This window comes from Sylvia atricapilla, chromosome Z, assembly GCF_009819655.1.
Source record: "Sylvia atricapilla isolate bSylAtr1 chromosome Z, bSylAtr1.pri, whole genome shotgun sequence".
NCBI lineage: Eukaryota > Metazoa > Chordata > Aves > Passeriformes > Sylviidae > Sylvia > Sylvia atricapilla.
This window is the reverse complement of record NC_089174.1, coordinates 75,740,798-75,763,522: the sequence shown is the minus strand read 5'-3', so window position 1 is coordinate 75,763,522 and position 22,725 is coordinate 75,740,798. Positions and strand designations below refer to the sequence as shown.

Below are 22,725 nucleotides of genomic sequence, written 5' to 3'. Positions count from 1 at the left end.
GCACATACCTAAAAATTAAACCTTTGAACCTGAAGTATTAAGTATTATACCATATTGTAGAAGGCTGCTACTTCAGAGGCACTCTGTGCAGTCTGAGCTTTGTTGGCCCCAAAAATCAGACTTGCACAGTTAGCAAGGATGTGTATGTGTGTGAAACACTTCCTTTTAAGTTAACTTTGGTATTTGTAGTTCTCTAACTTCAGTCTGTCAGTTTTCTGTTTGTGGTAACTGATAACACAGCTGTCAAGGTTCATTATTATACTTGTATTACTAATGTACAGATTCATATTACAACTCAGTTGTTTAAAGGAAAAAATAGTTCCCTGCTTCAGTTGATGTATTGCTCCCATGCTAACTGTACTCCAAACAAGCTGTGTATAGTCTGCCCTTGCAAACTCCAAGTGTAATCCTCTAAGGAAGTTTTTAGGAAATTACAGCTGAACGTTTTGACACTGATAATTTATGTCAACACAATTACAGAGTAATGCTCTTTACAATTATTTAGCAGGAATTTGTCAGCTTTGTTCATAGCTCTTTCTCTGGTTGATAGCCCTGCATGAGCTGTGAGTGCAGTTAAATCACTGAATAGTTCCCAGTGGCAAAGAACTCCTTCCAGATGGCTGGTATGGGACTAACCTATATCACTTTGTTTAAAATTCAACCCAACTTTGGAAATTCTTTTGTTGTATGTTCTGTGTACTCCTTCAAAATTGTAACTTAGTTAAAACAAAAAACAACTACAAACCCAAAAAACCTTTGCAAAACTTCTAAGGCTTATACATTATTTACTTCTGTTTTAATGACTGTAATGAAATTGTTTTCCCTTGGTTTGCTCTGGAATTTTTAAACGTAAGTCAAGGGACTGAACATTTGGTTTAAGTTAACCCATCTCTATTAAATAACCTGTCTGTCTCTCTCCTTATCTGTTTCCCTGCCTGTCAGTAGGACAGGGAGTGTTACTGGGAGTGTTTCTATAGTGAAGTATTATTTTGCATTAAAATTACTTGCTTTTATAAAATGTGCCAATAGTCTGTTTCGAAACTTCTTAAAGCTTTGTTGAAAACCAAACTGCATTTAATGATTCAAGTATAACTAGATGGATTACTTCTCGTCTGGCTGTGTCCATCAGCCTCATGAATCAGAAATTTCTGACTTGCCAGAGACTTCCTATGTGTTTACTGGGAGCATACAAGTATGTTGTGTACAGCACTGATTATCTCTTTTATGGAGCTTTCAACCTGTGAAGTGCTCTACACTACTGAAATTTCTATGTATAGGAGTTTTCATCAGAGAAATTTTCATCTGAGAAACTAATTTACTAGTTTTTACTTTTAAAAACATATGTAAAAACAAAAACAAAAAACCCCAACAAACCAAAACAAGAAACACAAAACAAAAAAAAACCCCAAACCCACAAAAAACCCAATTGAAGATGCTTGGATACCAAGGTGTTTGAGAGGAATGGAAGGCTGCTACACAGGTACTACTATTCAGATGGTGCAGCTTTTTCCTCAAACACTGCTTTCACCCTAATGCCATTACTATTATTCAAGATATAACATGTCTCGTTTGGGAACACTTACAGTCCTAGTGAAATTATTCATCACATTTGAGAAGTGGAGCTTAATCAGGGCAAGCACATACAATTTTAAATGGATGGAAAAATAGTAGTGAATAAAAGCCTTTAAATATTTTAAGTTTTAGAAGCTTCTGGGCTGGCAGTGCTTGTAGAAATGGGGCTGTACTGGATCTGAGAGCAAAAGGAACTGCCTTTGCAAAAGAAATTGACTTGTGGTAAGGAGGATTGAATCTGAAAGGTGAACATGCTCTAATAAGGTGAAATGCGGTTCTGGAATCTGGATCTTTTTTCTGATCTTACATCTCCTTTGCCCTAGTGTGAATTGACCTTTTGAGTCTATTTCATTATGGTAACTAAAATTCTTCCTCCTTTAATGGTTTTCAGACAAAGCTTGGCTTGAAATCTATTTCAGTAGCTTATCATGCTTGAGGTCATTTGAAGTCATGCACCTGTGTTTAGTGCACCCTGAAAATTATTTAGAAGCTGTGGCCAACAAAGCGGGTAGATGCATCTTCTCATTTACAGAATTTCATTGCTTTGCAAAGCTTATATCTAAGGTAACAGGAGGAACAGGAAGTCCTTTAAGATAAAACTTTTGGTGTGTATAACTGTGTGAAGCAGATAGTACTGCAGGAACAGGAATCCCCTTAACTGTTCTCCCACTGCCTCCTTTCCTTTTCCCCTTTGAAGATAACAAAAATCTGCCAAATGACGTGTTCTGCATGCTTGCCAAGCATTTCTTGCCCAAAGTAGTTCCTTAAAGAAGGAATAACACATAAATCCCTGATTTAATAAAGATTATAGTTTTGTCTTCCTTCACTTTATGTAAAATAACACTATTGTCAATCAAAAAAGTATTAGGTGGAGAAGTTAGGCAGACATAATAAATAAAACAGGAACCTGCAATCTGGTGTGAGAGCAGATATTAGTCTTTAGAAATGTTGGTTTGAGTACTCCTTGCTGCTGTTTTCACTCTGTCTTTTCCTAAGATGGAATTTCTGAGAAAACGAAATTAAGTCATAATTTTTATTTTCTTCCCTGTTGGAGGAGGCTACCTGGAAATGTAGTAGAAAGTTAAACTTTCCTTTTGTGCATTGAGTTAAATGGAATAAAATCAGAACTGATGAAAGATAACTTGTTTTGTAATGGTTTTGCAATGTGCATGAGGAAATTGCAGCATGGAATTTTGTTGGACTTTGGAATATTGAAAGCTCAAAATGTACATGTTTTTGTGTGGCATGAATGACAGGAGTTGATAACTTCTTGCTCTCTTGGTAAAAAATAAAACCGTTTGGAAGTTCGATGTGCAGATTGACTGCTGCTATTTTAAAAGGAAAAAAAAAACCCAGTATGGTTATGAAATTTTATTTCTGGTTATTTTGCAATCAAGTTTATTCCCCTGGTTGCTGCCGATATAAACTTCTGCTGTAAAAATAGCTAGCTTAAGTAGTCATTGCTATGTTAGGTTGTTCCATCAATGTATAATACTTCTGTTTAAATAAAATTTACAGACTATCTGCACACCTGAATGTATTGTCAGTTAATTTCTTCAGTTCCCAGAGAATAAAGAAACAAGCACCCATCAAATCATGCCAGCAGAAGCTTTTAACCAACTTCAGAATCTGGTCAATCTAACAGTGAAGACAACCCTTTGTACTTCATACTTAGTGTTGATTAAAACTGCTTCATGTTGATCCTGAGTTAGGGGAAAAGTTACTTTGTACCCATTTCTTGCACAGTCTGCAGTGTTTGTTTCAAAGGCTGATGGTTAGGAAGGTGGTTAGAAATTAAAAAAATATCTGTTGCTTCTTAGAACCTGTTAGATTGTGTTTATGTTGATAGGATAAGCAGGGAAATTTAATTGTGTGTGATAGACTGTAAAAGGAAAAATGTGGAAAGGCTGCAAAAACATGGTCATAGTATTAAATCCTATGTGTTACATGTCAGTATTGACAGTTTCCTCACTATCTGCCACTGCATAAAGCAGAGCTGGGTTAATCTACACTTCAGCCAGGATATGATATGGGAATTGTGCAAGATACTTGCTATTACATGTTACATCTCCAGTTCAAAAAACTGTCAAAATTTTCCAGATGAGGATTACTGAACTGGAAAGACTCTGGCAGCATTTTCCTATGTGTAAATGTATGGGTTTGTACTGAAGTGTGGGTATAATTACTGGCAGAGAAGGAAAAAAGTGGAGAAATTGGGAACATGAGGTTCTGAGTAGTTCCTGATATTGTTCAGTAGGTGAACTGCTTTTGTATCTATTTAAATTTTTCTGTGCAGTAGTGACAGAAGTGCTTAATTTCAGAGTCTTCAAACCTCCCAGCCCACACAAAAGCCCACGCTTTTGCAAATTGTAGTGGTGCAAGTCCAGCACATGAGGAAAGAGTAGATCTTGGGAGAACAAATTGATTGTTCAAGACAGGGAAAATTTGCTTAAAAGAATGTAGTGTTTAAGTGCAGAACTAGGACTTTAAAACCATGGCACTGAAATACTAGGAGTATTTCACTGACGAGCATGTGGCTTGCTTGTCACAGGAGTTGGCTTACTCAACACATCCATTCTGAGCCGCAGCAGTCTGGCATTTATTGCCTTCCAGATCATGGAATGGGTAACACAAATGTCAGTGGAAGCTTTGAGTCAGACTGGGAGAATCCAGGGAACTTGAAGATGGAAAGGACACACTGGCTAATCCAGCTGGGTGTGTTTATTTGCTTTGATATGAGAGTGCCTAATGTTTTGCTGAGTCTTCTGTTTTTCTCCAAGAGATCATTCCGTAATTCTGTAGTTAGGTTGGGAAGATTTCCTTATCATTCAGCCTCTGCCAAGTTTATTGTAGTACCACAGGATGCCCTTTCTTGTGGCATACCTCTTTCTGCTGTCATTTACTTCAATTTCTCACCATTTAATCCTCCACTGTACCATGTGTTCAGCTGTTTTCTAGTCTTGTGTTTCCCAAACTGATTTCACTGTCAGATTCCTGCATTGGTCTTAAAGTTTCTGCACATTCAGGTGTTTATATGAAGACATTAAATGAAGACAAGACATCAAGCTTGTTTACTGAGCCCCAGTGTGTACTAATTCACTTAAGAAATCATACACTTCATGAATTGTGCCAAGCAGAACTTACTACCTAAGACGTGCTCTTTCTTGTAAGTCATGGTACAAGATAAATGATCTTTTTATATGCTGTTTGCTGTGTTCCATTTTTCTACTAATTGAAGAAGCATAGCCTGTCAGGCTGGCTCTGCTCCCCTAGGCTAAGCTGGCCTTGTGCATGGAAGGTAATAGAAAGCTGTCGTCATCAACACAATCTTTCTTAGTCTTGCTTATCTGGATGCAGAAATCCTGGCTAAAATAACGAAGTGGTTCAGCTGATCTGCTTCTTGTAGGAATTGTTTGTACTTTCATTTTTTTCCCAGGTATTCTTTAAAAATGCAGACGTTTCTAAACTGTAAACCACCATGATAAATTGTAGTCAATGTTATGGCAACATTTTTAAGAACTACTGTGTCTTAATTTTTGTCTTTTTTGGAAACCATGTAAAATTAATGATTAAACTAAGTTTCAAGAAAGCAAAACAGCCTTTAAATTACCTTGTTTCAAGACTGTTTTATTATGTCCAGCTCTACTGTGTACGTTGGAAACTAGGAGTATACTTTAGACCTCAACTGAGACATGAAGCTGGTTTTATGTTACTACTTAAGGCATTCTTCTAACTTGGGAATAATGTTGTCCAAATGGAAGTAATTAAAGCTTATGCTTTTTTCCTGTTAAAATGAAGCCCTGTTCCTGACATAGGAGGAGATCTATGAGGTAGGTATTGATGGACTGAAAAACTATTTTTTTGATGTCAGAATTGGCCATTTTGGAAACAATCAGATCAGGATTGCACTTACCAGCTCATTTTCATGATACTTCAGTTTCACTGGATATTGTTCTACGACTACTTTGAAAAGGATGTTTTGGAATCTGATGTGTGAATTCCTGCTGGGAAAGGTTAGCCTTTCTTTCACTGGTGAAAGGTAGGGATTTGGAGAGTTGTCAGTACCATTTTACTGCTGGCTCATGGGAAACCAGCACTTGCAGTAGGATCACCAAGAAGCCTGGGCTGTGCAAATGCTTGGCTGGCCTGATAGACATGACATTCTCCTGGCTTTCGGAAGCCATTATTTATGTTCTGATGAATTGTTGGGAAATTTTTCATTGTCAATCTTGTTGTTTGAAAGTATTTTAAGATTATTTTTAAATGACTGTTTTTAAAAACGTCCAGAGACAGCAGTATTGACAAAGAAATTTCAATGGGATTGCACAGTGTGAAAGTTGGATCAATATTTTGTCCCAGCTGTACTTCTGGCAATACTTCATGTGCTAAACACAGTATTTTCAGTTGTGTACAGCATACTTATCCATGCTCAGTAAGAATCCATTCAAAATTTGTAGTCTTCAACCTGGGACAAGGTATTCTTAATGAACCTTAGGCTAATATATTCCTGAAACAAAAAAGAGCAGTAATTAAGAACACTTTAAAAAAAGTATAGGAATTCCAAAATAAAGAATGGTATTTTTGCCTTTTATCACTTACTAGTCTTCTAAATTCCTTCAGTTTGCAACAGGTTGCTTTCAATAATTGTAGGAAATGTCATCTTATGGCCAACAGGAATAGCCCCAGAGCTATTGGATAAAATATTGTCATAGGAGCCAAGAATTCTTTATTCAGTGTCTTCTGTAGAACTGCATGCTTTGCATTCTCAGATGATGTTTGAAGGACATCTTCAAAATGCTTGTTGTATTGGTTTTCCTGGTGGACTCTTGCCCAGAAATCTGAAGTTTTAGAGTACAAGAGTGGAAGAGGGATGTCTAGCTGCGGGGTAATCTTAATGGTTTTGAACTTTAAACATCTGAAGCTAGATGTTTAAAGTTCACCTTGTCAAAGTTTACATTGTCAAAGATTTTCTTTTTTAAGAAGTTAATTGGAAAATCAGTTGGTGAAACAAAAATCATCTTATTTCTGATTGCTTGTTTACTACCTTTGAACCCAAAAGTTACTGCCAGTGTTTTAAATCAACCATAAACCAAAAGCTCTAAAACCTCTGGAATAAACCTATGAAGGCTTTTTCTTATGCAGTTTCTAAATGTTATATGTGCACATTAATTCAGGAAGTTTTGCAGTTTCACTTAAGCACAAGATAGTTTCATTGCCTTCTTTGTGGAACCCTTTGAGTGGGGTATCTTTAACCTCATTTTCTTGCTGGATGTCAGAGATGTCTTTGCTACTGCTAGTCCAAAGACTGGAAATGGTTTCCTTGATCAGGAATATCCCTGAGCTTGGGGTCTGCCAAGCAGAGGCTCCAAAACAAGGGACTTGCTGAATATGGTAGAGGTCAGTTTGGAGAGCTATGCAACTTTATTAAGGTGGCCATATTTTTGTATGCCCAACTGCTGAGGGAGGAGTGCTCTGGTTGTGTAAATTGCACGGAAGGCTGGCTGAGACCTGGCTGGTGGCCTGTGAAGCAGCACTGTTACAAGGCTCTGTGCATAAAATGGAAAGCAGTAGTCCTCAGTACAGTTCTTTCATCTCCCTGCTTAAGACTAAATTAGAAATGTCTTTCAGTTGTGCCTTCTCTTGAAGAGGTGGGTGGCATTTATTTTACAGCTGTGGCTCGTCACAAAATGAGCTGTGCAGGGGAGGACCTGGCCAAAGCATCCTGGACTTCAGTGGCAACTGTCAAGTCCCTTCAGCCTGGACTTGATAAAGCCTTTGGGAGCTGAAGGCAATATTGACACTATAAATGAGATGGCCAAGTACCAATTTCTACAAATATTAGATGAGATGTCATCTTTTGCAGTTGGTTGCCTAATAAACTGCATTTTTGCCTTTTCCCCTTCCCTCCAATGACAAATGATGAGGGTCTGTGTGAATCATACATTTCACAAAGGTGTACAAATGTAATATAAACTACAAGGTGTAAGTTGTTAACTGCTGCCTCTTGATGGTGACTAAATGCAAGTAATTGTTTTGGGGTGATAAATGTCGTCTGTGTTCATACATATACTGTGACTATAAGATAAGGAATTTTAAGAAGTAATTATATTTAAAGTATTCTGGTATTTGTCAAGATGAACTATTAAAGGACCCTTGATTACTGTCTTTGAAGATCTGTGGCTGTTCAAACTTCAGTCAAAAGTCTTCTTATTGCCTGATGTAGAGATCAGCTTAACTCTGGAAAAGGATAACTGCTGCATAGTGAAGTCTGTACTGTTTGTGAAAATCTGTGTGATGTGGCTTAGGGAGCCACCTTGAAGGGTAGTTTGGATATGTTTACATTTGACCAGTTCTGTTGTGTAATATAGATTAGTATCACTGCAGACTGAATGTCATAAGAGAAAATTGATGATGTCTGATTTTTTTTTTTTTTTTTTTCCCTCCAGACTTTCCTTTTATTCTGGCCATTCTTCATTCTCCATGTACTGCATGCTCTTCGTAGCAGTAAGTATCCTCTTTCCATCTAAGTGATAACAAAAGATCTCTTAGCTACCCAGTACTGAATATTTACTTGGCTGCTTTGCACAAGGGACATTGCTTTTGTAGGATGATTTTCTGGTACAGTTAAAGACTTCGCAATAGCAGTTCTAAGGGTGGTGATACTGGGACAAGAAGTAAAAGGATGCTTATTATGCCTAAGAATACCTAATATAGTACTTGGCTTGTGTGTCATGTCTAAAATGAGTCCAGTGACAAGCGTGCTTTGAAAAAAAGACGCTACTTAAATTTAGTTACATTTAAACTATTATAAACCTTATAACACTTAAAAGGTTTATAATATTTTTGAATTTGTAAACCTTATAAAGATCCATAATAAAACATGTCTGATTTGATGAGATGTGCAAAGCCTATTTTAAAATAAAGCAAACAAGACCCTTAAACACTGATAAGTGTGGCTGGGCACATAAACACAAAACAGCAGATGAGATTGAATTTTCAAATTCCTTTTTATTTTTCCGTGTTTTTTGGGACAGAGGGGGAAGGCTGAGGAAAACAAGGGGACAGTAAATACTAATGATAAAATCAATTTAGAAATGCTTCATTTTGAGGTTAATATTTTTAGTTGAAATTTTTCCAAGTCAACTAGGACAAATTATCTTCACTCTTAGCATAAAACACATAACATGAAAGACTGATTTGGTTGTTCTCCCCCTGCTAAGTAGTAACACAGAAGGCATCAACAACTTTATGGAATTTTGTTGTTAATGTAGTTGTAAAATTAAACTCTAGCTCTGGACTTAAGCTGCTAACATAATATGGACATTCAACGATTTTTACAGGCCTCAGATTCAATTTGCTTTTTTGTCTTTGCTGCTTTTTTAATTTTTTCACTCTCTCTTGGCAATAGTATAACATCCACAGTGTGTGAACCACTTGTTCAAACTAAAACACCAAAGGGGTGGCTCTTCAGTATGATGTAGGTAGGTTTTTAGGTTTATTTTAAAATAAAGCTATTTCAGAAGCTTGGTGTTCAGTTTTGATTTATCATGCAGGTTTTTTTATGGCTAAACCTGTTTGGATTGTCGACCCCTGCTTTCGGGTCTTATCTGATTCAAACAAAAGAGTTCATGAAAGTATTATATCCTGGTTTTGGCTAGAATGTGGTATGTTCCCGTTGGCTGTTTGGGTTTTTGAAAATAAATAGTAAAGTGTTTGTGCTCATTATGACTGGCAGTTTCCAAAATTATATGGGTCCACTCATAATAGCATTTCAAACTCAAACCCACTCTTTCCATAGTACAGTGAAGCAATTAGTGCTATACAGCTAGCACCCTAATACTGACTTGCCCCTCTGCGCTTAGTCACACCCTTCTAATCCAACATCTTCTCACATGGTTTTGTTGAGCAACATGATAACGTGATACTTACACCTCACGAAAGCAAACCTGGAGATAAGAAAGACCTTGGTGGTTGTGTAGCAATACGTATTGTTGATAGTTTATACTGACTGGATTGCAGTCATCTGTCAGGGACCTGAAGCTGTCTGAGCTTTTACCTCTGTCCCATGTGTGTAAGGTGAATTTTGCTGCAGCCTGGGAAAACAGTGGTGGTCAGTAGCAATTCTCAACTCCTTAACTGAAGGTAATGGGTCACATTAGATAACAAAACTTTATAGATGCATACAAGATAGTAAAAGATGCCTTGAACAGCCTGGACTTGAGACCTTGTTTAGTTAACCTACTAGGCTTAAAAATTCAGCCTTTGGCAAGAAAGTAAAGAATTCTTTATTTTGAAGTTACTACCTTCATGTGGCTTGAATAATGTTTTCTGGAGTGCCTGTGGCATATTCTTTTGAATCCATGCAAAAGAGCTTGTCTGGAAAGTTCCTGAAGAGGAAATTATGAACCTTAGCTGTCTTGGGGCTTTGTGTGTATCAGTTCCCCTCCCACATGGACAGGTGACAAGTCAAGTGCAAATTGAACCATTCTTATGCAAGCTACTTCAAAATACCATAAATCCTGGCATTGTGTCTGTCCTGGTTCAGACACTTGCTGTGCCCAGAGCTGTCCTTGTGTTCACTCGGTTCTGTAGTAACTGCAAAATGTGGCTTTGCTTAATAGCATCTTTAAACTAGAGGTGTACAAATGCCTTTAACTCTTCTAAGATCACATTTGAACAGAGTGTTTCATTGGAAATCAGTTTGTTTTTCATGAATTAGTCAATGAGTTTCCAGAGCCTTGTCTGTTCCTGCACCTGTTTTTTTGTCTCTGGCTGAGCTATATTGCTCAGGAAAAATAAGAGGCTTTGTGGAGATTAGACTTCTACTTCCTTCTGTCTGATAAGATTATTCATCTAGAAATGCCATGAGGCCACTGTAGGGACATCTGAAGAAGGTTAATGGCTCCTGTGCAGTACATTTTTGTTTTGCTGATTAATACAGCCTTACTGCATACCAAGAAACCAAATCAAGTGCAGATGTCTTCAAAAAGACAGCTAGTGCAGGAAGGTGAGGAAAACACACATGCACTTGCCTGAGTGGCAAGGCTGAGTGTGGCTGCTGGCTCCAAGCCAAACGTGCAGCACTTGATGACTTGTTCTCTTGCTGAACTCTGTTGGCTTCATTTGCACCCTGCACACATTCTGCAGCCACGGGCTCAGTCACCAACAGGACAGGTCATTAACATGTGGCATTACGCAGAGGCTGTATTAATCATAACTAGACAGTAGCATGCTGCGTTCTGAAGAGGCTGGAGGAGTCTGTCTTCTCGTGTGTGTTTGAATGTGTACTGCAGAGAGTGTGCTCTTAGGAGTTACCTTCTGAATGCATGTGCTGTGTCAGGTGAACTCATGACTCTGTAGAGAACCAGCCCTTGGAGGAGCATCTGAGGAAGCTAGGGGTTCAGCTGGGAGAAAAGGAGGCTCAGGGGTGACCTTATGACTCTCTACAACTGCCTCAAAGGAGGTTGTAGCCAGGTGGGCCTCTTCTCCTAGGCAGCCAGCAATAGGGTGAGAGTAAATGGCCTCAAGTTGTGCCAAGAGAGGTTTCGATTGGATATTGGGAAAAAATTCTTCTTGGAAAGGATTGCCAAGTACTGGACCAGGCTACCCCAGGGAACTGGTGGAACTGCCATCTTGGAGGTAGTTAAAAGATATGTGGATGCAGCACCTGGGGACATGAATGACTGGTGGTCTTGTCAGTGCTGAGTTAACAGCTGAACTCAAATTATCTCCAAGCTCATTTCCAACCTAAAAAATTCTGTGATTCTATGACATTTTTGACTTTGACTTGACATTTGGATTTCTTCAAGAGTCTGAATTATGTTGAAGAGTATTCCTTTCTTTTACTTACAGAAGAAATTATCTGAGTCTTTACTGCATGGCTTTGCTGGTATCAGGAGGATAAAACTGCAGTTTTGAACATAGTCTTATGCTGCATGTCCCCGCTCTTAGCAGGGGCCACACATGGAACTGTCACCAAATTCTCTTCCTTAACTGCTTGTTCCATGGAAATGTTAAATAGTTTATATTATCCATCACAGCAGTATACATCGCTTGTTGTTCTCAGAGTACAGAAGTTACTGCACGTGTAAAAAAACCTACTGTGTCTAGCTAGACTAATTTAAAGCTTGAGTTTTCAGCCCACTTCCAGGTTAAAGTTATGCTTTCTTATATTTCCTAATGTAGAATGAGTGAAACCCCAGAAAGAAAAACCAACCTGTTTGCAGACTATTAATCTGGGAAATTATGGTGGAGAATGTATTTTGAGACTCATTTCACAAAGCTAGATGGGTTAGTTTGGGTCTGAACAGAGCTGTTATCTCTGGGATAAGAACTACTGCCAACAGCAGCTTTGTATGGAACCTTGAGGGAGTTTGACTGCAATAGTATGTGGGAATACAGTGACCTAGTAAGATTATGGATACCAAATTTTCTGTGTTGTCCTCTCCCAATGCTGCTCTTTTTTTTTTTTTTTTTTTTTTCCTTCCATAGTTAAAGAGCTGGCATGGCTTGTCCTGTCCCAAAACTATTTCATCTTGGTTTGGAGAATGGGAGGGCAAGTGTAGTGGAACACCTCTTCTAGCAGTGTCTATAGGACCACACTACCACCTTGGCCTTAGAGCCATGCAAAACATGCTGGTTTTGCTTTGACTTTTCAATTTAAGTATGTTTAGAAAGTTATTTTAAGTAAAAATGTTAAATGTGTGCTGTCATCAGTAGTGAGAATGATCTACCACAACTGTGGGCAGTTGGCAGAAATAGGTGTGGCCCTGAGGATTATGTTGCTGTAACAGAATCAGTCTTGGCTGTAGTGGGCCTGGGCACTTTCCTGCCAGCACCTATTCCAGGATGAAGAGTAGGGCTGCACAAACCTTGCCAAGAGGCAGTGCTATTCTGAGGGTGGCAACACGTTTGTGCTGCTTAGACTTGGGACAAACGGGGAGGATGAATCTTGCACGCTGTAACTTGAGTGCCTCTCCAACAAGTCATTTGGAACACTTTTTGTATCCAAGGACACATGGAATTACAGATGAGAACAGGAGGCCAGGTGGTGTTCCAGTGGCTGGGATTGACAGCCTTCTTTTGCAGAGAGATCATAGGATAAACAAAAATGAAAGCAGGCTTTAGGCTGCTTTTGGTACTCATGCTCCCAAATATGCCAGTCAAGCTCTGCTCTCAAACTCTGATTTTAATTATGTTGGGAGGCTGAGTGAGTACTCAAAGAAGAGTCTTTAACATATCACTTTAGTTATGTCTGTTTGCACAGCAGTTATTTGTTCGGTTTCCCAAATGCTGTTGACTAGAGCCACAGAACTATCTTAACTGTGTTCCTGCCCACATGAAAGTTGAGGACTAGTCTTCTAAAGCTAATGAAAAGACATGTTACTGAAAATGCTTTGTTTGGCTATGCTGCGCATAATATCAAGTATCTTACTTTCAGCAGATGAAAAAATAAAGGGTAACTTGAGCTGCAAGGTTCAAGCTTTGTGCTTGAAGCACTTGTGCTTCTACCTGTATGTGTTCCTAGTATTCTTTTAATATTGTTATTTAGACTTTTTATGGTAAGCAAACAAAGAAAACTGATTTCTCCGTGGTTTGCTTGGAAGTTAGGGTCACCAGTAGTAATGCCAGTATTGTGAACTGGTTCTTCTAGGAGTGAGTTGAAAGCAATACATTGTGGTGCTTTAGTTCTTCTAGTAAAGGTTAAAATACTAACTTCAAGGGGTTTTTTCCGCTTGAAAAGGGAAAAGAGGTAAGTGTTGTATTCCAATTTGCAGTGGAATAAAATGTTAGTTTATCCTGTTCTATGGTAAAAAATATGTCAATGTGAAAGTATTTTGGCAATGTACGGCCAAGTTGACCCTGGAGGATTAAAACCTAAGAAAATCATTACCCACTGGATAAGTAGTATTTGATTGATTGATTATAGTTTTGATATAGAATTGAAAGCTGAACTGTTACTAGTAACAGGACTTTATGCCAGTTGCTCAGGAGGCAGCTCTTGCACATCAATTGCAAGAGGATGCCGCTGTCTTGGAGCCCAGACTGGTACGTATTCTGCCTTTTCTCCCTAGTTAAGTAACTTCCCCCTCACAGTTCAGCCCTCCAATAGATCAGTTCCCTGAAGGGCTGTTCAAACATCAGACCTGAGGCAGGGGAGACAGGTATGGTCAGAGTAATAGGGAAATGCCATCCCTTTAAACAGCAGCTCAGACATACCCCCACACTGAGGTCACTGCAGACCTGTATCCTTTTCGCTCACTGGAAGGGGAAGAACTAATTCTGAGCTGTTGCTTCTTTCTTTTTTTATTTTTTGCCCAATCAAAGTAAAACTAAAGGACATATATATTATAATGCAATTTACCAGGGATCATAAATATATATTTATGAAAAGGAGATGATCTTAAAAAGGCAAAATGTATTGACAGGCATCAAAGTCTTAAGTTGGTTTATTTTTATTCTTTTAAATATTTCTTTGAGAAGCCTGGCTCACAGTAACTCATGAATTCTTCTACAGCTCTGTATTCCTTTTATAATACAGTTTTCTGTTTGGATGTGAGCCTGCTGTGTTTAAAAGTACATGGGAGAGACATTATCCACATTTCTGGTTTGCAGGCAGTATCTTGTTGGCTGAGGCCTATAGCTCTGTGTTTATTCATAGATACAGTGCTTCCAGGTACAAAATAAGCTGTTGCACTTCTGTGTAATATTTGCATAAATGTAAGCTTGTATATGATGGGTTATTTCTCAGCACATCTTGTGACTCTTTTGTGCTCAGAACTGCAATTTTAAAGCCGTTTACTGGATTTCTTATATTTCCTTGAATTCCGGAGTTTGTGCTACCTGAAATATGATTAATAACTCCTATACAAAGCTATTTGAGTAATAGCATTTATATAAACTAGCTTTTATATGAAGACATCTCTCAAGTTCCCCATAACCGTCAGAAAGGGGGAAGAACTATTCTGCAAACATCACAGATGTAGGAGAAAGCTTTGAGAATCTCTGAAGGGAACCTTTCTCTCTATTGTTGCCTAGTCTGAGCAGGGGAGAGGTGTCTGGATTGCTGAACAGGACCAGAACAGGGATGGCTGATCACTTATCTGTATGTTTGTCTAAATGTTTGGGTTTTGTTGCTTTGTAACATTATGCAAGAATCTATTTTAATATGGGCTTTTATCAAAGAGGTTCAGATGCCAGCTGTCTCTCGTTCAACAGTAGTACTGTAGCTACTGCACTGTCATCCCCTCAGGGAAAGGTGACTGTGTGTGTCTACTGATGGAGCTAGAGGGTGAATAGGTACTTTGCCACTCTATGAATCTACCCAACTTCCTAACGGAAGACTTCACACAGTCTTAGGAGAGGGGGTACTGTGTCCTGTAAGGATGTCCTAGGGATATCTGTAGAAATGGAATTTTCCCTGTTTTTACAAATGTGCCTGGATTCTCAGCAGCTGTAAATGCCTAATCCCAGACCTCCTGAAAATTTTTGCCCCATCTTTTCATATTAGTTATGCCAAGGCTGTTTTTCTGAAGACTTCAAAACACTGGTGCCTCCTGTGCTTTCCCTTCGTTCCACCCCTGCCTCATTAACAAAACCCCTATACACAGTAGCTCCATATCTACTCCCTCCACCTCTGAAATCCCAAAGCAAACCACATACTTGTGTACAAAACAAGTACTTGAGTGTGCTTAAGCATTCCTAAATCAGAGCTTCGTGGTTTGGGAAGAATCCCTATGGTTTGTGGCTCTTGGGACTTTTTGGGTCAGCAGACTTGCTTTGAAGTATGAGCTTTCCTAACGGTAGCCAATAATGGATCCAAATACTAACTATAACCACAGTAGTATTTTGTGCCTCCTAGAACAGTAATGACATAAGTCTCTTCCTTACTGCGCAGGCAGATACCATAAACCAAAGTAAGACATGACTAATAGCAAATGCTCAGCTAAGTAAAGTAAATGCCATTTATTTGCTTGCTTCTAAAACTTGTATTGACTAGTAAGGTCTCTCAAAGTAGGGGTTTATTTAATGAGAACTGACTTTCTGCAGCTTTGTTTCATCTCCAGAGTCTTACTACTTGTATTTGGACAAACTGAGAAGCATTCTCATTTCTCTATGTCACAGGAAATTTTCTCTCTTGGAAACTGTTTTCTCATTGTTCTCCTCTTAAGTTAATGATGCTGTGAGCCTGTTAGGGTTGGAGAGACAGAAACAAGAGTGAAAACAGATATATCTCTAAAGGGAAGGTGTGCCTTGCTTCTGTACTTTACGACAGGACACCTGTAGGAAATGCAATTACTGGGGCCTTTTGGTATCAGGAGAAAATCCATTATTGAGAAGTATCAGAACAAATCTATTGATACAAGTAGTAGTAGTATTTGGTGGGGGACCACCACCACAATCCCTCCCCTCTCCAGATTTCTTCCTTTTGACTTCCATTCTTGAACAAGTACAGGAGGATTTCCCATACCTAAATAGGCAAAATTATTTTGCAGTACAAGATTTCTGTATAATTGGATTTTGGAAAAAATAGGAGAAGGTATTGAATGAAAAATAACCAAGGAGTTTTAAGTATTGAAACTAAGTATCTAAAATATGAACTTGGTTGGTGAACTGAGTAGGTTTTTGTAGACTTAAAAGAATTTTGTGCCCTAAAAGTGCAGAAGTAATATGTTAGCTGTTAGGAAATTTCCTTGTGAAGCCACATGGTTGCATGTCATGAAGTCCATCTAGGAGACACAAGTCACTGTACTTCCAAATTAGGTAGGCATGTGTTTATGTAAATTAATACTGCTCTGATGAAAGAGTGAACGCTCAAAAGTCATGCTAGAAATGTGGTATAGCAAATAATTCTCCAGTTGCAGAGACCCTTCCATTCATGTCTGTGGCTTCTTGTGAGAAGCCACAAAGGAGCTGTGAGTTTCTCTTCATTGCTGTATTTTTAGAAATGAAGTACTAGACCATAGATTAAGAAGAAATTTGTGTTCAGGATGTGTGTGGCATAGAGGACATATTTTCATTATGGAGTAAGCCAGTAAAGAAAAAACTCTGGAGATTATTTAATACCATTAAAAAGAAGTCTTATGAAATCTCTTTGCACTTTTAAAAGGTGTGAACAAAGCACTACAAGAAACACCAGGATGAGGGAGTGGAGAGCAATAGAGCATGGCTAAATGACAACTGCTTGAAGGATCAGAGTGCTCAGAACAGTGTGGAGGGAAGCTGGCATGGTCAGAATGCTGACAGGAGCAAGTCACCACCAGGGCAGCCTGGGATTCTCTTGCTGTGTTTGTAGGCTCACAAATTTGTTCTCAGCAGTATGAGAAATGCTGGTAGGAGGCATTTCAGCAGTTTTAACCAGATGAGATTTCCTAAAGTTCCTGTGGCTTCTACAGATCCCAAGTTTTACTTAAACATATTCCTTTCTAGAAAAGAAGGTTGGGTGGGGAGACAGGGATTTGCTTCTGTTCTCTTTCTCTAAAGCTATGCTGTAAGTGACTTTGAAGAGGAGCAAAGGAACCTGAAGTATGCTGTGAAGGAGTAGGTTCTGTAAAAAGCATGAAGCCATTGCATTCTCTTAGTCAACAGGGTCAAAATAGTAGCAAGAGTTAATGCAGCATTGGGTAAGACATCTCCACATTGTGCATTTAAAGCTACATAAGGGCTAATACTATATAAAGGTAAGCTGGGAGTACTTCCAGTATTAACCTTGATTTACATTTAATGAACTATGACAAAAGCTTTGTGGACCTGGTGGCCTGTTGCACCTAGACATGTTGCTGTTGTCTTCTGAAGAGCAGGTCACAGTAGTGGGAAGAAGCTTGGCAGGGGAGCATAACTCTGAGCCTGTTAAAAGCAGTGTCAGTTTGAGGTTACCTGCTTAAAAATAACACGGCATCTGCTATTGCAGCACCTGGTTAATAAGCAGTTACTTTCAAATTAACAAAAAACCCAAAACCCTGAAAGCCCAAACCCAATTGTAACCAGAATGACAGCTGCTATTTCTGAAATTAAACAGAGGTGATCATTCAGCCTAACACTTACCTGTGGTATCATTTCTCACCCTTCTCACACTAGTTTTAGAACAATGAAAATCTGTTTGCTAGTAGAAGGTGCAAGAACGCCTTTTTCCATTTCCTGTCCAGATACAAGAGCTGATGTGTGTGTGAAGAATCAACTAGAATTTGTGAAGTCTATAGCCAACTCTTTGTGCTCTGCAGCTGATAGAACAGCTCCAGATCTTCTCAATGATGGGAACTTACTCTCACTGTACAGAAATCAAGCTTTCACATAGATTCAAATCCAAATTTCTTGTCTGATGCTTTGTCAAACAGAAGGAATTTGAATACATGCTGAGTAAGGGCAAAGACTACTTTATCGATCATTCAGTGCACCGGGCTGGCATCTTTCCAAGTTGGCATTTGCATGCCTTGCTCCATTTTCTCTTGTGTTCATCAGTAAAACTGTTTTCACCCAGATCTGCAAAAGGGTTTTTTTCCCCTACTATGACTATACACCCTTTGCCAACTTCCAGAAATGTTTACAAGGAAATAACTTCATTGCAGCAAGGTATTTTAACTGCCTTCAGGAAAGAGCAAAGAACAGGCAGTAGCAAATCATCAGCCAACTCTTTAAGGCTACCAGCATAGGTTCCTTGGACCTTCCTCTGCTCCATTAGGCACTTTGTAGTGTTCTGGTCTTCTGTTGGTAAATCCAGTAGTAGTATCTTTGTAAGTCATTAAAACACTTCTTGTTAAAAGAACTTTGTGCAGTAGATAATTTGAAGGGGAACAATTACATTTCAGTTTAGGCTTAGGTGTAGCTTCTTCAGATCTGATTCTACCCTGACCTTGCTAATAGAGAAAACTGTTTATGGATGGAGTTGATGTTTTTGGTGCTCCATTTATAGCTCAAAATGTCAGCATGACAAAATTATGATGCAAGTTACTAAGAGAAACATCCCCCAAATGTTTAACTTTGGAAAGTATCACCTCTGCATCTACAGTGTCTTCTCTGTGCCTGTATTTACATTGTAAATGTACTGCTTCTCAGAGTCAGCCATGACTTTTGAAGTTGGCAGTGGAGGGTTTTACCAGGAGTTTGGTGTGGTGTATGATGCCTATGTGTTGGTTTCTACATCTCTCAAGACTGTCAGCTAAGGTTTTGTCCTTGCCCTAAAGTTTCTAGTTGTCTCTGTGAAGATGTACTTGAAATGTTAAATACAACTTCCAAATGTCTTGTTTTCACAGTGAATGCAGTAACTGTGGTGCATTTTTTGGTGACAGGATTAAGTATCAGAATAAATTCAATTATGTTTACAGAGTATATTTGGAGAAACTAGAGAGCTAGACATATATAGACAGCCAGATTCTAGACAGACCAGAGAAGAAACAAAAGCAGGGTCTTGGATTAGATTAGACGGGAAAGTAATAAGTACTGCAAATTAGAGATAATACATCAAAAACATAGACATACGCAACAAAAGCAGACCTGAAGGGAGGGAAAAAACATGGGAATATCCATCAGAGTGGTAGCATGGTGAATATGCAGCTGAAAAAGGTGAGGAACACAGCTCAGTGAAATACACCAGTGACAACTGAGAAATGCAATCATTACATCCAGTTAGTTCTGACACTTACCTACAGGTGCAATGCTATGCTAAAAGTTGGTAGTACTAAATGTGACTGGAATTGTGAATGAACTTAAACAACTTGTCAGCTCTATGTGTAGTAAATGTGAACTATTTTGTATAAGGCTTACCTGCATGTAAAATACTGGCTTGACTTCCAGTGGATTCTTTTTAAGCCTTAAAGGGCTCTAGTACTACCAGGACCTTTATCCTGAAAATACTCGTTTGTCATATTGGTACAAATGGAACAATATGATAGTGTTAAATATAAATAAAGTCCAAAACCATCAGATTCTACCTTGGATGCCTTAAGAATATAGCTACAGCACCTAGAAGAGCTGTGAATATTATCTAAATAAAATTTCAATCAATTCTTTGAAAAGAAGCCAACACAATTTCACTGCTTCTATGCTTTCTGCATTTTGTAACTTATTTTTATTTTTATTTCAGTTGTATCTTCAGGCAAGAATGAAAGGAGACTGGGCAAGACTTGTACGTCCTACTATACAATTTGGTCTCATTGCTGCATCTATCTATGTGGGGCTCTCACGTGTTTCGGACTACAAGCATCACTGGAGTGATGTTTTAACAGGACTCATCCAGGGTGCAGTGGTAGCTGTGCTCATTGTAAGTAATTCCTGAGGGGGTGGGCGTGTGTGAATGCTGCTTTTATGAACAGCATCTTAGAATTGCAGGCTGTGTTAAGAGGAAAGCAAACCTGTACTTTTAATGCTTCAAAAATTGCTGAAGGAGGGAAACCACTCCTTGAACTGGGTGCAGCAATAGTACTTTGGGAGGTGAGGCAGGCTCTGGCCCAATGAGGTAAGTGGTAGTTTTAGACACTGGACAATATGACATTGTCTCTGCTCAAGAGCTTTTCAAATAACTAAGATGTAAATGGTAACTGCAAACCATGTAGGCCTCTCTATATAAATCATACTTTTTGCTTCTGGCCACATTCAAAATCTCAAGTACAAATGCAGAGAACTCTGTCTAAAGTAAATGGGGGGGGAAAAGGCCTTGAAGAATAAGGAGAGCAACAAAGTGTCTGTATTTGTCACCTTACAGTGTGCCACCTTTACCATTTATTGTGTGCATTCCTAGTACTAAAAATGTGTTTGCAAGGAACCTGTGAAAGTTAGCTATACTGTATGTATATATAAAGCTATCCCAGGAAACAGACACTTGCCTAAACATATCAGAGCAGGCCCAGCTGACTTGGTGACAACAGTTGTACTAGGTGTCACCAGAGTCCCATGGCTAATTCATGCATGGGAAGGGACAGATCCAGACTTCTGGATCAGTGGGAGCAAACTGAGGTCATGCTGAAGGATTCAGCTGCCAAGAACTGAGGCTTAGCTGGGAAGAACTACCTCCAAAATAAATGCTTTGTCAGCTTGCTCAGGTCAGAAGGGTATGGTTCAAGACAAAGCTGTCTACTAGTTGCAGTCAATATCGAAACAGATCTTGGAGCAGCTCTGGGAAATTGTACAGGCTGCATTAGCTGTTACAAAATGGCTACATGTTGGCATAATCCTACCCCTCATTTTTGTCCAATCTCTTTTTCTAAGAAAAGTTCAGAGAGTAAGAAACATCAGAGATTGAAGAGGTGAAGACACTTTTATTAGGAAAACAAGTTTAGTCCAAGATGTCGGATGATTCAGAAGGTGCTTGGTAATACAAGAGAGAGTAGAAAGTAGCATTACAGCAAGTAAAGTTGAAAGGTCAGGAAAGTATTTTTAAAAATATACACTAGCACCAACCACTACCCTCAGACTCTTATCTGAAAGAACTGATGAGTTCCTTTCCAAAAGCAGCAAGCTGAGGTTAGAGCACAGTGGCACAGCAACTGCAAATTGATCACTAAATTGAACTGAGGGAATCTGGGATTAAGTGGAAGCTGAAACTCCCCTGGTCTGTGGCTGAAGCGTGTGCTGGATCATCAGCCAGCTGCCAGTGTGGGTGGGAGATTGGTTTCTCTGCCATGGACAGTGTTCCACAGTTCTCAGGGTCGCAGTGGGAGAGGAAGACACAGTATAGGAAGGGAGGGAGGGGGGGGATCATGTAAGACTTATTGCACTCCATGCAGCACTGTGCCCAGCACATCTGCTATGGAACTTGGTGAAATCAGCAGTGGAAGACAGCAAGCTGCAGAACTGGATCAACCACCTGTCTTGTAGCGAGGGAGATGTCTCCTAGGTGTGAAGAAGTGAGGTGGTATGTTTAAAGGACTGCAGGAAAGAACTACATACATAGGAAGAGCTGGCCTTACAGCTGCTGGGTCCAGCTAAAGCACCACCTGTCCTGTTCTACCTTAATTACAGGAAAAAAAATTAACTAAACTTGTGTTGTGGGCCCTCAAAATGTAAATTTTGCTCCTTCATTTAGAGTTGTTCAAACTATGGCTTGTAATGAAGCAGTGCCCGGTAAGGCAATCAGCAGTTAGTTAGCACAAGCCTTGAATTCGGCTTAAACCATCAGTGGCTACATGGTCAATGGCAAGGTGAAAAAGCTATTGGAAGAACCTGTCTGAATTCTGTACAAGACTTCCCTGCCATTTTCTAATGTTTTAAATTGATCTAAAACTGATAAAAGCGTTTTATTAGTTTTCATCATAGAATTTGCCTGCTGCAGAGCCCTTGTTTCAGAATTTTGTGAGTGCAAGACTAATTTAACACTCAGTAATATTTAACACTAATTTGTTCACTTAGGTTGTGTATGTGTCAGACTTCTTCAAAGTGAGAGGATGTACATTTCAACCAAAAGAAGATTCCCATACAACCCTACATGAGACTCCAACAAATGGAAATCACTTTGGCAGCAATCATCAACCATGAAGAATGACCCACATCACCTTCACTGCTCTGAAAAAAAATCAATTTCACAAGTCTAACTATGTAATATAAGTAATTGCCTTTAAGGGACTGCTGCTGCTCTTGGATGCTCACTTTACCTGTATATAGTAACATCTGCCACAGTTACTGTGCATCTAAACTTTAAATTTCAGTTGGTTCAAGCTCTTGCTTAAAAGAAAGCTATTACAATTGTAAATTTTTATTGAAAACTGTAACAAGTTATATTACATATACTGCTGTTTGTACATGCCTTGTTGAATCAACTGTGGTTTAAGTAAACACCATTAAAAGGAATTACTTGATATGGAAGCCATATGTGACACTGATGAATTTGTTCCATCATGTCATATAGTTTCTGGAAGACATCTGTTGTTACAGGTAAAGGCTTGCAGCAAACACAATATCTCTCTTGATTTTTGTAATCCCTATGAAGAAGGAAAAAAGAATATTAATACCTAAGAGTCTGAACTGACACAACCACTATTTCAAGTACAGTTATAAGCATGTTACAAGTATCAAATGGAAGTCACTGTACATCCATTTTTAGCCACCTTTTAAGTCAAACTTTGTAATAGAGATGTCATCTGGAAAGATAACAGCAATGGTGGCTGTTTACTATGAAGTCAACAAGAGAAGTTCACATTACACAACTTTTTCACCTTCAGCCCT

General features: G+C 38.9%; 2 protein-coding genes across 3 annotated transcripts in view; one reads left to right on the top strand and one right to left on the bottom strand.

Moving 5' to 3' along the window:
• The window catches only part of PLPP1 (phospholipid phosphatase 1), a 62,240-nt gene extending 39,875 nt beyond the window's left edge, over nucleotides 1–22,365 (top strand). For both annotated transcript variants that reach the window (XM_066339048.1, XM_066339047.1), the window contains exons 4-6: nucleotides 8,019–8,076; nucleotides 19,652–19,828; nucleotides 21,913–22,365. In XM_066339048.1, the coding sequence (XP_066195145.1) occupies nucleotides 8,019–8,076; nucleotides 19,652–19,828; nucleotides 21,913–22,038 (361 nt within the window). In that variant the 3' untranslated portion in view covers nucleotides 22,039–22,365. The remainder of the gene's footprint in view (nucleotides 1–8,018; nucleotides 8,077–19,651; nucleotides 19,829–21,912) is intronic.
• The window catches only part of MTREX (Mtr4 exosome RNA helicase), a 40,982-nt gene continuing 40,496 nt past the window's right edge, over nucleotides 22,240–22,725 (bottom strand). Inside the window, exon 27 of the mRNA XM_066339038.1 lies at nucleotides 22,240–22,481. Within this exon, the coding sequence (XP_066195135.1) occupies nucleotides 22,429–22,481 (53 nt within the window). The 3' untranslated portion in view covers nucleotides 22,240–22,428. The remainder of the gene's footprint in view (nucleotides 22,482–22,725) is intronic.